General features: G+C 47.9%; 1 protein-coding gene across 2 annotated transcripts in view; it reads left to right on the top strand.

Annotated features, from left to right (window-relative positions):
* LOC137528865 (pikachurin-like) overlaps window positions 1-12133 on the top strand; it is a 328823-nt gene that overhangs the window by 285526 nt on the left and 31164 nt on the right. For both annotated transcript variants that reach the window (XM_068250585.1, XM_068250579.1), the window contains exons 16-17: window positions 2166-2277; window positions 7956-8072. In XM_068250585.1, coding sequence (XP_068106686.1) covers window positions 2166-2277; window positions 7956-8072 — 229 coding nt within the window. The remainder of the gene's footprint in view (window positions 1-2165; window positions 2278-7955; window positions 8073-12133) is intronic.

The following is a 12133-nucleotide window of genomic DNA, read 5'->3' as shown; positions in this document are numbered from 1 at the left end:
CAATGTCAGTCCAGTTGGATTGGTTCCTGGTCCCTGATGGGCGACATAAGCCAAAGGTGTGTATGCACCTGAAAACACACACACCAGATTTAAGTAGCCTAAGGCAGCCGATATCGTCTGACTCTACCAATAATCTGGCGTGTTTACAGCTGCCCCCAATCCCTGACTGCCATTCAGCCACCAATCTGCCATGCGGATTAACTCTTTAGCAAAACTGACAGCTTTGTTCTTGCTGGTCACCCCGCCTGCCGCGTGATGTCACATCAGTGTGCTCCGCTGGCCATTCACCTCTCTGCATTACAACGGAATGTGCTGACTGACTGGGAATCTGTACAGCCTCGGCCCATCGATTTCGCTTAAGGGATTGTGCCCCAATCCCCGTGACGACATCAATCAAGTGTGTGTACAGGTAAACTGTCAAACATACCGTATATCCCTTCAATATGATTACGAGGTAAAAGAAGCAGGGATTTCAATGTTTATTGGGGTACCACAACAGCAGCAAACTCACCCAGGCAAAATATGCTATAAATTAATATTATTTAGTATTTATATAGCACCAACATCTTCCACAGCGCTGTACAGAGTATAGTCTTGTCACTAACTGTGCCTCAGAGGGGCTCACAATCTAATCGCTACCATAGATGCACCCATGGGTTGTTCCTTGACATTGGGTAGGCTTTTTCTTAAGTTGTCTGTGATCATTAAGCTATGATAAATCATAGGTTCCAGTTTTGTAAATAAAAGTACATATATGCCAGCTTTTTATTCCCAAAGTAGTTTGGCCCTATTTCTATAAACGCGATATTTCAGGATGGGATGCTATAACACAAAACCTTGTTCCCTGGTTTCATTTTACTGATTTTTAAAGTGGTATGAAACCCAGCATTTCCTCTTTGCTCTAAAAGATGCAGTATATAATATATTACCACAATTTTTTTAAAGCAAAACAGCATTCAAACAGTTAAACACAGGACTTACTTTTGCAATAGAAAGCTCCCTGCAGTGAGAGCTGCATCCCAACTGGTGATAACATTATCTTGTGTTTACTTAATTGTATCAAGAGAAGAATGTAGCACGGTGGCGTAGTGGTTAGCGCTCTCGCCTTGCATCGCTGGGTCCCCAGTTCGAATCCCAGCCAGGTCAACATCTGCAAGGAGTTTGTATGTTCTGTGTCTGCATGGGTTTCCTCTGGGCACTCCAGTTTCCTCCCACATCCCAAAAACACACAGATAAGTTAATTGGCTTTCCCCTAAATTGGCCCTAAACTACAATACATACACTACACGATATAGACATATGACTACGGTAGGGACTAGATTGTGAGCTCCTCCGAGGGACAGTTAGTGACCAGACAATATATATGCTCTGTACAGCGCTGCGGAAGATGTTGGCACTATATAAATAATAATAATGTAAACATTCCCTGGCAGTGCAGAAACTCCTTCTAATGTGTCCAGAACACAGACAGCAGCTCAGAAATCATTACTGGGTACATTACAATATAACTACACCAGTTATGAATAAAATGCAATGGCAGCTTTCAGAGCAAATAAACTGTACTTTGTGAACTTGTAATTTCTAAATGAATAATAATACTTGTGCACAAAAGCAACTGCATGGGTGATAAAAAGTAGGAAACACACATTTTTATTCAATATTATGTCAGAGGCTAATACCACTTAAAGGTGCCCATCCCCCCCCCCCCCCACCACGCACACAAACAGACACACACACCACACATTTTCATTGTGTATAGGAGGTTGCGTTGGCACTCTACTTTCATATATTGTATGATGCGGCTGTCCTAGAGAAAAGTCAGTTATGTCATTTAGTTATGTGACCCAAACAACCTGTCTGGACCGGAAATGTGCAAAATTCTCTCCAATGGAGAAAACTCAAAAGAAATGTTAAACCTTTCCCACCTTATTCTGAAGTAAAAGACGTATTCCTGGCATGAGTGTTTACTTTTCAGTCCCTGGAAATTGTGGCAGCCCTTCTACAGCTAGATAGTCAGAGATAGTCAGAGCCACCACATAATAATAAAAGCTGTAATGTAGCAAGCCTACATATAATAAACATACTGAGGGAGAGCACTTTTACATGCTGATATTTCTATGTATCCCTGTGGCTACTGTTTTACACCTTTTATTTTCTCCTTTCAGAAGTGAGAGTCCAGTAAGCCTTGGCGAGTGGCATGAGCTGAGAGTCTCTCGGACAGCAAAGATCGGCCTATTACAAGTGGACAGCCAGAGACAAGTAGAGGGGATGTCAGAGGTTTGTGGTGTGATTGTGGGAGGAGAAGCGGCATTCAGTGATGTTGGAGCACTGTATTCTGGGACTGGGAGATGACAGCACTTCCTTGTATTGTCTGTCTCGGCGGCATACATCGGCCCTACTTGAAATTTTTGTATAGATAGACGAGGCATGTCGCCCAGCAGGGATTGGGACCTGATCCCTTGGGCCACATTGCAGGGCCGAGGCTGTACTGACGCATTGCTAGGCTACAGCTTGTTGCTATGAGGGAGCGGAGGGCCAAGGGAACGGCACAGAAGTCATGTCACGTGGGGTTAATGGGTAGGTCAGCTGAATTGGTCCGCCAGGCTCATCACTGGTCGAGGCATCTGGGGCTGCTGTTCACACACTAGATTCTCGGCAGAGGCAATCGTTATCACCTGCCTTGGCTGAGTTTCATCTGAGGGCCCGTTTCCACTCTCGCGGAAACGGCCGCGAATCCGCAGAGTTTCCCCGCAGGCAAATCGCGCGGGGAAACTCTGCCATAGGGGACAACGGCGCCGCCGGCCGAACCGCTTGCAGTAGCGATTCGGCCGGAAACCCCCACAGAATTCGCGGCGGAGGCTGCGATTCCCATAGCCGTGCATGGCACGGCTGATGGGAATCGCCTGCGATCCCGCCCACCCGCTCAGTGCCGGCGTGCGTCTACGAGACGCACGCCGCACTAGTGGAAACGAGCCCTAACGTGTCCAAAGCTTAAAGGACTGAAGTGAGAGGAATATGGAGGCTGCCATATTTATTTCCTTTTAAACAATACTAGTTACCTGGCAGCCCTGCTAATCTATTTGGCTGCAGAAGTGTCTGAATCACACCAGAAACAAGCATGTAACTGATTTTGTCAGATCTGACCAGGGCCAGACCGAAGCAGAGGCAAGAGAGGCTCCAGCCTCAGGGCGCAGTGTAGGAGGGGGTGCACAACTCACTCAGCTGTCATTCCCCTATTGGGTTTGAAGCAGAGAGACGTAAGAAAAGGGGATACATGGCAGTGACTGCAAGCAAAATAACTAGAGATTAAAATGTTGAGGGCCCTGGGTGCCTCTTAGTCTAATAGCAGTCAGTGTGTGACGGCTGGGGTGGCAGGGATGGAGGGGCGCACTTTGGTGTCTCAGCCTTGTGTGCTGGAGGACCTTGTCCCAGTTCTGGATCTGACAATAATGTCAGAAACACCTGATCTGCTGTATGCTTGTTCAGGGGCTATATGGCTAAATGTATTAGAGGCAGAGGATCAGCAGGATAGCCAAGTAACTAGTATTGCTTAAAAGGAAATACATACGGCAGCCTCCACATCCCTCTCACTTCAGGTGTCCTTTACAAGGAACCTAAAGTGAGAGACATATGGAGGCTGCCATATTTATTTCCTTTTGAATAATACCAGTTGCCTGGCACTCCTGCTGATCACTTTGGTTGTAGTAGTGTCTGAATCACACACCTGAAACAAGCATGCTGCGAATCTAGTCAGATTTCTGTCAGACATCTGATCTGCATGCTTGTTCAGGGTCTATGGCTAAAAGTATTATGCCTGGCACACACTATGAGATTTTCTGGCAGATTTACTGTCAGATCGATTATTTCTAACATGTCCGAACTGATTTCCGAGCGATCGATTTCCAGGAGAAGTGAACGGAAAACAGTCGGAAATCGATCGAAAAATGATCGGAAATCGGTCTTCAATAAATCTGCAGTGTATCTACTTCCTACTTTCTTGGAAGCAGACATAGGGTTAACATCCTGTGTTTACAAATTGGCTGCTCTGCTGAGGCAGAGGAATTTCCTGAGCTGACACAGCTGAGAGATCAAATTACGCTTGTGATTAGTCACAGATAAGGGGGAATTACACAGGCTAAATTCTCTAAATACATACAGGGTGCATTTCTCCATGTTTTCCTTTTGTCCTGTGAGTTCAGGTCCACTTCAAGGCCCAGTGCACACCAAAACCGCTAGCAGATCGTCAAAACGCTAGCGGTTTTGGGAGCAGAGAGCCGATATTTGCCGGGTGCACACAGAGCGGATTTTGTATGTGATCCGCCGGCCGCATCCGCATCAGCATCCGCGTGGCTAATGTATCTCTATGGGCTGGTGCACACCGGCGGTTTGAGGTTTTAAGCAAACTGCAAACGTGCAGCAAGAGGCACGTTTGCGGCTTGCTAAAAACCTCAAACCGCCGGTGTGCACCAGCCCATAGAGATACATTAGCCACGCGGATTTTCAAGCGGATGCGGACGGCGGATCCACCCAGTGTGCACTGGGCCTAACAGATGTTTTCTCATCTTAACTGCGAAAATTATTTTTCATCATCTAGGCAGAGTACTCAGAAGTAACATCACAACATTGCAACATGTTTTGAATACTTTTTAGCTTGCTGGTGGCTGAGAAGGTGTTTTATCAATAAGGTGTGAAAACATCTCCAGTGAGAAATCTTAAGGGACCCATACACTTACCGATTTTCCCGCCAATATACAGCCGATTCGATCACTGTGATCGAATCGGCTGTGAAATTGTCGCGCAAACGCTGACCGAACGATCGATTTCCGTCCAAAATCGATCGTTCCCGGCGATTCCCGTCATTCCGTCCGTGCGGAAGATTTCCCTCTATCGCCGGCGGGTCGGGAGTGCGTCGATAGGTGGGTTCCGGACCGGATGGCTACTTCCTGTCCCAGCAGGAAGTTTAAACAGTAGAGCGCCCTCTACTGTTTAAACTTCCCCGGACGTGAAGTGAAGCCAGCCGGTCCGGAATTCAGCGGAGAAGAGACAGCGGAGACCAGGGGACTCACGCCGGCAGGAGCAGGTAATGTACAGCTGGCGGGGGAGCGGCGGGAGCTCCACAGATTGTGATCGGTTTCATGCTGAAATCGATTCACAATCTGTTTGCAGTAAAGGCAGCCATACGATCCCTCTCTGATCAGATTCGATCAGAGAGGGATCTATCTGTTGGTCGATCTGATGGCAAATGGACCAGTGTATGGCAGCCTTTAGAAGAAAATATCACTGTTGGTTACAGCTTGGTCCTCACCCATTCTCAACTGCTATTCATATACTGTAAATGGATAGACAATAGCAGATTGCCAGTGTGACTGTATTTTATTGGGTGCAGATTGTGATTACATTGTGTTACCAGTCTAGAGCTGGAGGAATTATGGAAGGGAAATTCAGTTCGGCTTGTAACACATCGAAACTTCTCAATGTAGTAAGAGAAGCCTTGCAGTGCTGCTGTCCTGGATTATTGGATACAATCCCCACCAAGCATCCTGTCTTCTTCATGGGATTTGTATATTCTCCTCCTGTGTCACAAGTATTCCTCTGGGCGCTCCGGTTACCCTCAATTTGAACACGTACTAGTAGGTTGGTTTGGTTCTTAGCCAGTGACATCACAGCAGGTGATACAGATGTAGTGACTGCACTTAGGCCCTTGGACCAGAGAGCACTCCTTCAACTGCTGTATTAACTCTTCATTAGTGCAGGGCTGGTAATGATCATCTTTGTATGTGCTTCAAATAGTTGTAATCATTAGCAAACCGTTTTTGACATGGCAGATGGCCATGGCAGGTTTTGGGGAATTAGGTAATTTGGATGCCGGAGTTGTTGTGAAAGTGAGAGCGCTACCATAGGCACCAGTGTTAATAGCCACGATAAGTGGCAATTTGTGGATGCCTCCCACTATATAAATTGTAGCTACTACAAATAGCGATGTCTATGGTGGGAAGACGGTTAGGGTTATGCATCAGTTGGGGGGGGGGTCTTTAGAATTAGGCATTTTGCAGGGGGGAGGGACAGTTAGGTTAGGCATTGGAGTTAGTCATTTTGCAGTGGTGGGATCAGTTAGAATTAGGTAGAGGGAGGCCCCTGTGTGAGAATACAATTGGGTTAGGTGTTGGTAAAATATTGGTAAAAATGAACAGTATTGTACTATTTTTACTATTGGAATTAAGAAGTTGAATATCGGTAATGTTTTCCGGCACCCAAATTACCGCCCTTTTTGAGTGTGTGCAATTTTGTTGCTCCATATCAATTAATATGTACAGAGACCTTAAAGGGGCCAATGCAAAACTCGCGCTGGGGCCCATAGTGCCTTTAAAGGGAGACTTAATTGAATTAAAAAAATGAGTTTAACTTACCTGGGGCTTCTTGCAGCCCCCTGGAGTCCTCCTGTGCCCACGATATCTAACTCTCTGCCCAGCAGCGACGACCCCCGCAGAGCTGGCCGGTCACCACCAGTCGGCGGGTACTGTGCATGTGCGACCCCAAGCTGCGTGCACCCTTATCGCGCTTTCACACCCAGGAAGTGCTCTCTGCATGCACAGTAGTTATTTTCGCATACTACGCATGCGGAGAACACTCATGGCCACAGGAGCACAGGGAGGAGGCGCATGGCCAGCCAGCAATGCGGAGGCTCCCGCTGTTGGCCGGGTGGACTCGGCCTGACGTCGTGGGCACAGGACGACACCAGGGAGCTTCAAGAATCCACAGGTAAGGTAAACTCATTTTTTTATTTGACTTAAGATTTCCTTTAACCACTTAAGGACCAGGGGATTTTCTTCTGACCGGTGCTGCGTGGACTCTCCAGCCCGCAGCGCCGATCAGGAAATAGCCAGGGCGATCAGACTTCCCCCCCTTTTTTCCCCACTAGGGGGATGTCCTGCTGGGGGGGTCTGATCGCTGCCGGCTATCCACGCTTTCCGGGGGGGCTCTTCAAAGCCCCCCTCCGCATCGCTTTCCGCCCTCCCCGGCTCTCCCTCCCTCTCCCTTACCATCGGAGCGGCGCAGGACGGATATCCATCCTGCACCGGATAGAATAGGCTTTAGCCTATCATATGCCGGCGATCCCCGGCCAATCAGAGGCCAGGGATCGCCGATCTGCCTTACGGCGCTGCTGTGCAGCAGTGCCGTATGATGTAAACAGCAGGGATTTCTTCCCCACGTGTTTACATTACGTGTGCATGGAAAGGCCGTTTCCATGCAAAAAACACTAACGACCCGCCGACGCCTGTCGGTGTTAGCTAGTCGTTAAGTGGTTAAAGGATACCCAAGGTGACATGTGACATGATGAGATAGACATGGGTATGTACAGTGCCAAGCACACTAATAACTATGCTGTGTTCCTTTTTTTTCTTTCTCTGTCTGAAAGAGTTAAACATCAGGTATGTAAGTGACAGTTCCTATCTGAGTCAGGACTGGGTCAGACTACATTGGGACCCTCATTGATAAGCAATTACAACTATAAAACACTTTCCTGGCACAAAATGGCTTCTGAAAGCAGGACAGAGATAAAAAGGATCAATAGTTCATAGATTTTAGCTCTGGCATACTTCAATGCATGTGTCATTGAAGTATGCAAAAACAATAAAACAGTAAAAACTTAAAAAGTATGTTTAAATATAAAATAAAACTGTGGGATATCTTAAAAAGTCATTTTTAGGAGAAGGAGGATAGAGATAATTGTTGATTTCATTAGTGTATTTTCACCTTGGTTGTCCTTTAATAACGCCACTGTTCTTACCATCCAGTCTATGAGTCTCTGCCAGTGTGATTGTAATGAAATCATTAGGGTGGTTTCCTACTTTGTTGTCAATTAACAAACATAAGAAGTAAGTGGATAATATAAAAGATTATGACCGCATGGGATGGCGTGATCTGCTGGTGACAAGCATGTGTTTTTATTGCAGGGGGGATTTACTCAAATAAAGTGTAATCCTGACATCTACGTTGGTGGAGTACCGGATTATGACGCGGTGAAGAAGAACTCTGGAGTCCTGCGACCGTTCAGCGGCAGCATTCAGAAAGTGAGTGTAGCACCTGCCTTCTAGAGTTTGTGTGAAATGTCTAACTGTAGAACATTTTCACTTCCTCCCCCGGCAGCCAAGCAGTTTCTCCTTTTCTATATTTGAACGTACCGTCACCAGGAGCGCTGCTAGGATCCTAATAGATCTGGGGCACTTTTGGGCACTCCAGCCAGAAAATGGGTGTGGCCATGCACCAGAATGTGGGTGTGGTCATGGTGGAGCCAAATTTACAAGATCTTAACAGCGGTCTAAGTAGGCCTGCCCAGCAAAATGTTCGATGAAGCCACCCCTCTCCATTAATAAAAAAGAACCCCCAAAATGCAGCATATCACATAAATAGGCAGAGTCATTTAAACATTACTAGGCAGTGTTACTTCGCTTCTGTGCTGGCTGATCTGGATTTCTGCTAAGCGGGCTTCCCTGCTGCCAGGTTATCTGGCAGTTCCCCCATAGCATTCCCTGACTGTCTAGTGGACACTTTCCCATGTTCAGGGCCGGATTTAGGTCTCGGCATCCTAGGCCACAGGAGGAAGGGAACCAAAGCAGCAGGCTAAACTGGCGCAGTATTTGCAAGCTTGCAAATGCTGCAATGCAGGGTGATCAGGCGAGTGCCTGATCTCCCTGCTGCCAGCCACCTGTGCAATGGCCACCTTGCTCTCTGTGCACGTTTGTATTGTGGTGGGCAGCTATGGACTTGGGCAGCATTGGAGACAGAGGGGAAGAGGAGGCTTCTGCACTGGAGACGAGTGGAGAAATTAGTGACACAGATGGCTGCTGCGGTGTGAAGGCGAGCTGGCTACCTATACTGAACGGTGGGGGTAGGGAAAGGAGGGATTAAGGGAGTCATCTGGCTACCTATACTGTAGGGAAAGTGGGGAGGAGTCATCTGGCTAAATATACTAGAGGGAAGGGGGGAAGCAGGGCCAGCCTTAGGTTTCACAGCGCCTTGAGCGAAACCTGATTTTTGTGCCCCCCCTCCCCCCTTCATCCTCTTCTCATGTGCATATATACACACACACACACACACACACACACGCATGTACACACATAGGCCCATATGCAATTCCCCTTTTCTCCTGAGATATCTCCTAGGACTGTGGTTCTCTACCTTTTTGACTTGTGACACATCACGCCAAATGCTCAGATCTCCGTGACACATCACATATGTATAATAGAAAAAATACTATTAACCAAGAATGGATGGAAAGAGTGCATTATCCTGAATACACTTAAAAATGAAGGCTAAAAATGAAGGCTAGAACCTTTCAGGAATATTAATAAAAACAATCAGTGGGACAGTTAGCCACCCCCCATTTAGAATGATAGCACAGCACTGACAATTTGCACCACGCGTTATAACCGCAGTGCGCCCCCCCCCCCCAAAATGCCCTCAGACTCAGTATAGGTAGGTAGCCAGGTATAGGTGCCCCCAGTATAGGATCTCATGTGTAGGTGCCCTCAATATAGGTTGCCAAGCATAGGTGCCCCCAGTATAGGAAATCAGGTGAAGGTCTTCATCACCCACCATAGGTAGCCAGGCGTATGTGCCTCCAGTATAGGTAGACAGGTGTTGGAGCCCTCAGTAAAGGTAGCCAGCTATAGGTACCCTCAGTATAGGAAATCAGGTGTAGGTGCCCTCAGTATAGGCAACCAGCTATAGGCGCCCCCTTGGAAGCTGGCGCCCTGAGCGACCGCTCTGGTCGCTCATATCAAAGGCCGGCTATGGGGGGAAAGGTCATCTAGCTACCTATACTGGAGGGAAAGGGGAGGAGTCATCTGGTTACCTATACTTGGAGGGTCATGAGGCTACCTATACTAGAGGGAAGAGGGGAGGAGTCATCTCACTACCTATACTGAAGCGGGGCGGCTGGTGACAGTGGCCTAGGGCGGTAAAGAGTACAAATCCAGCCCTGCCCATGTTCCTACTGGCCTTCCATTGAGGCACCACAACTCCTAGCATGCCCCCATAGAAGAAAAACAGCTCCCTGCATGCCTCCATAAAGGCACCACAGCACCAAGCATGACACCACAGAACCCAGTATGCCCACATAGAGGCACCACAGCACCCAGCATACCCCTGATTAATGCACCACAGCTCCCAGCATGCCCACCATTGAGGCACCACAGCTCAATCAGCCTGGGTGACATCCGGGGCACGTGCCACTGATCTCTGGGGCTAGCAACGCCGAGCAGCAGTCCAAAATATAGCAACGGTGCAAATCTCATACACTCTCTCCTGACCTTGCGCTGCACACAGAGAAAATCACCATAGCAGGCAAAACATGCTTCCATCCTCATCCTGCAAAACAAGGCTCAAACACCTGAAATTGTTCACGACAATACACCACTCCCGTCTGCAAAATAGGAAAATGGCTACATCTGATCTACCCTTACAAGGCCGGATTTATACTTTTTCTGCCTCTAGGCCAATTGGGTGATGACTCCCCTTCCTTGTGCGGAAATCCGTCCCAGTACGCTTATTTTCACTTTTTTTCACTCACTATACACAAGGGTGTTTTTAGGCATAGCCATTCCAGGTCATTGCCTGGAGTACCATTGGTCCTGAGGGGTGCCATGCTACTGGATTAAGCCCTGTCCCCTGAATGTAGCCCTGATTCTGGATTAAGGCCCACCCCCACAGGTGTTCTATTCTGTGTCCTGAGGAGCAGCAACTACCCAGGTCCCAAGTTGCCAGCAACCACCACTGTGCCCCTCTGTGTCATCTCTGCTCCCCACAGCTCTGCATCCTTCTGTCCCCCTTCATACCTCTTTCTGTCCCCTTTGCCACCTCTCTCCCCCTGTGCCTCCTTCTGCCCCCCTGTGCATCCTTCAGTCCCCCATGCCACCTCTGTCCCCCTGTGCCTTCCTGTGTGCCTCCTTTGGACCCCCGTGCCTCCTTATGGCCCCCTGTGCATCCTTATGGCCCCCTGTGCATCCTTCTGTCCTCCTGTGCCTCCTTTTGTCCACTTTTGTACCTCCTTCTGTCCCACTTTGTGCTTCATTCTGTCCCCCTTTGTGCCTCCATCTGTCTCCTTGTGCCTCCTTCAGTCCCCCTTTGTGACTGCTTATGTCCCTGTGTGAGTCCTTCTGTCCATGTGTGCTTCTTTCTGTCCCCCTGTGTGCCTCCTTCTGTCCCCTTGTGCTACCACTGCCCTCCTGTGCATCCATTTGTCCCACTGTGCCTAGGCTCCTCCTGTCCCAGGCGGAAGCACAGCACTTGTGAGGGCACAGGTTCTGCTGTGCTATACTCTGCATTTGCACACTCAGGCCCAGTGCACACCAAAAACCTCTAGCAGATCTGCAAAACGCTAGAGGTTTTTGAAGAAGATTTCAGAGCGATTCTAGGCCTGTTAGAGGTTTTCTAAACATGCCTAGCGTTTTTTGGAGCGTTTTTGTGTAGCAGATTACAAATATTGTTACAGTAGAGCTGTTACTAAACAGCTTCTGTAACAAAAACACTTGGAAAACCGCTCTGATCTAGCGTTTTTCAGAGAAGTTTTCCATTTTCCTATACTTTAACATCGAGGCAGAAACGCCTCAGAAATCTCAAACAAATGCTGCAGGACCTGAGTTTGCGTTTGGGGGAAAAACGAGTCGCTCTGGTGTGCACCAGCCCATTCACTTTCATTAGCCAAGCGGTTTTCCCCCTGCAAGCGTTTTAAAAAATGCTCCAGAACCGCTCTGGTGTCCACCAGCCCTAAGCTGAGAGAATGCAGGAAGGCTTTGTGCAATGAAATGCGACAAGGATCTGTGGGTTTTTTGTATCTGGAGGACTCCCTGTATTAAGCATCCACCTTATACGGCATATGGTTCATATATTCTTTAGTTTGTGCATTGTTTTATTGCGGGGGTGGGGGGGACACATGACTTCTTGCCTGGAGTGAGAAAAAGACTAGAAATGGCCCTGACTATACAGCTGTCATTGGATTTGCCATTTCTTTGTACACAAGCAAGTTCTGTTTAACACTTATGACTTGTACAATAGAATCAGGCCCTATTTCTCAAAACTTCTGCACACCACTGGTCAAAATTTGTGGGCCAAAGCAGGTTAAATAGGCTTC

The sequence above is a fragment of the Hyperolius riggenbachi genome, chromosome 1 (assembly GCF_040937935.1).
Source record: "Hyperolius riggenbachi isolate aHypRig1 chromosome 1, aHypRig1.pri, whole genome shotgun sequence".
Lineage (NCBI taxonomy): Eukaryota > Metazoa > Chordata > Amphibia > Anura > Hyperoliidae > Hyperolius > Hyperolius riggenbachi.
Note: the sequence above shows the minus strand (reverse complement) of the source record. Positions and strands in the feature narration are given on the sequence as shown.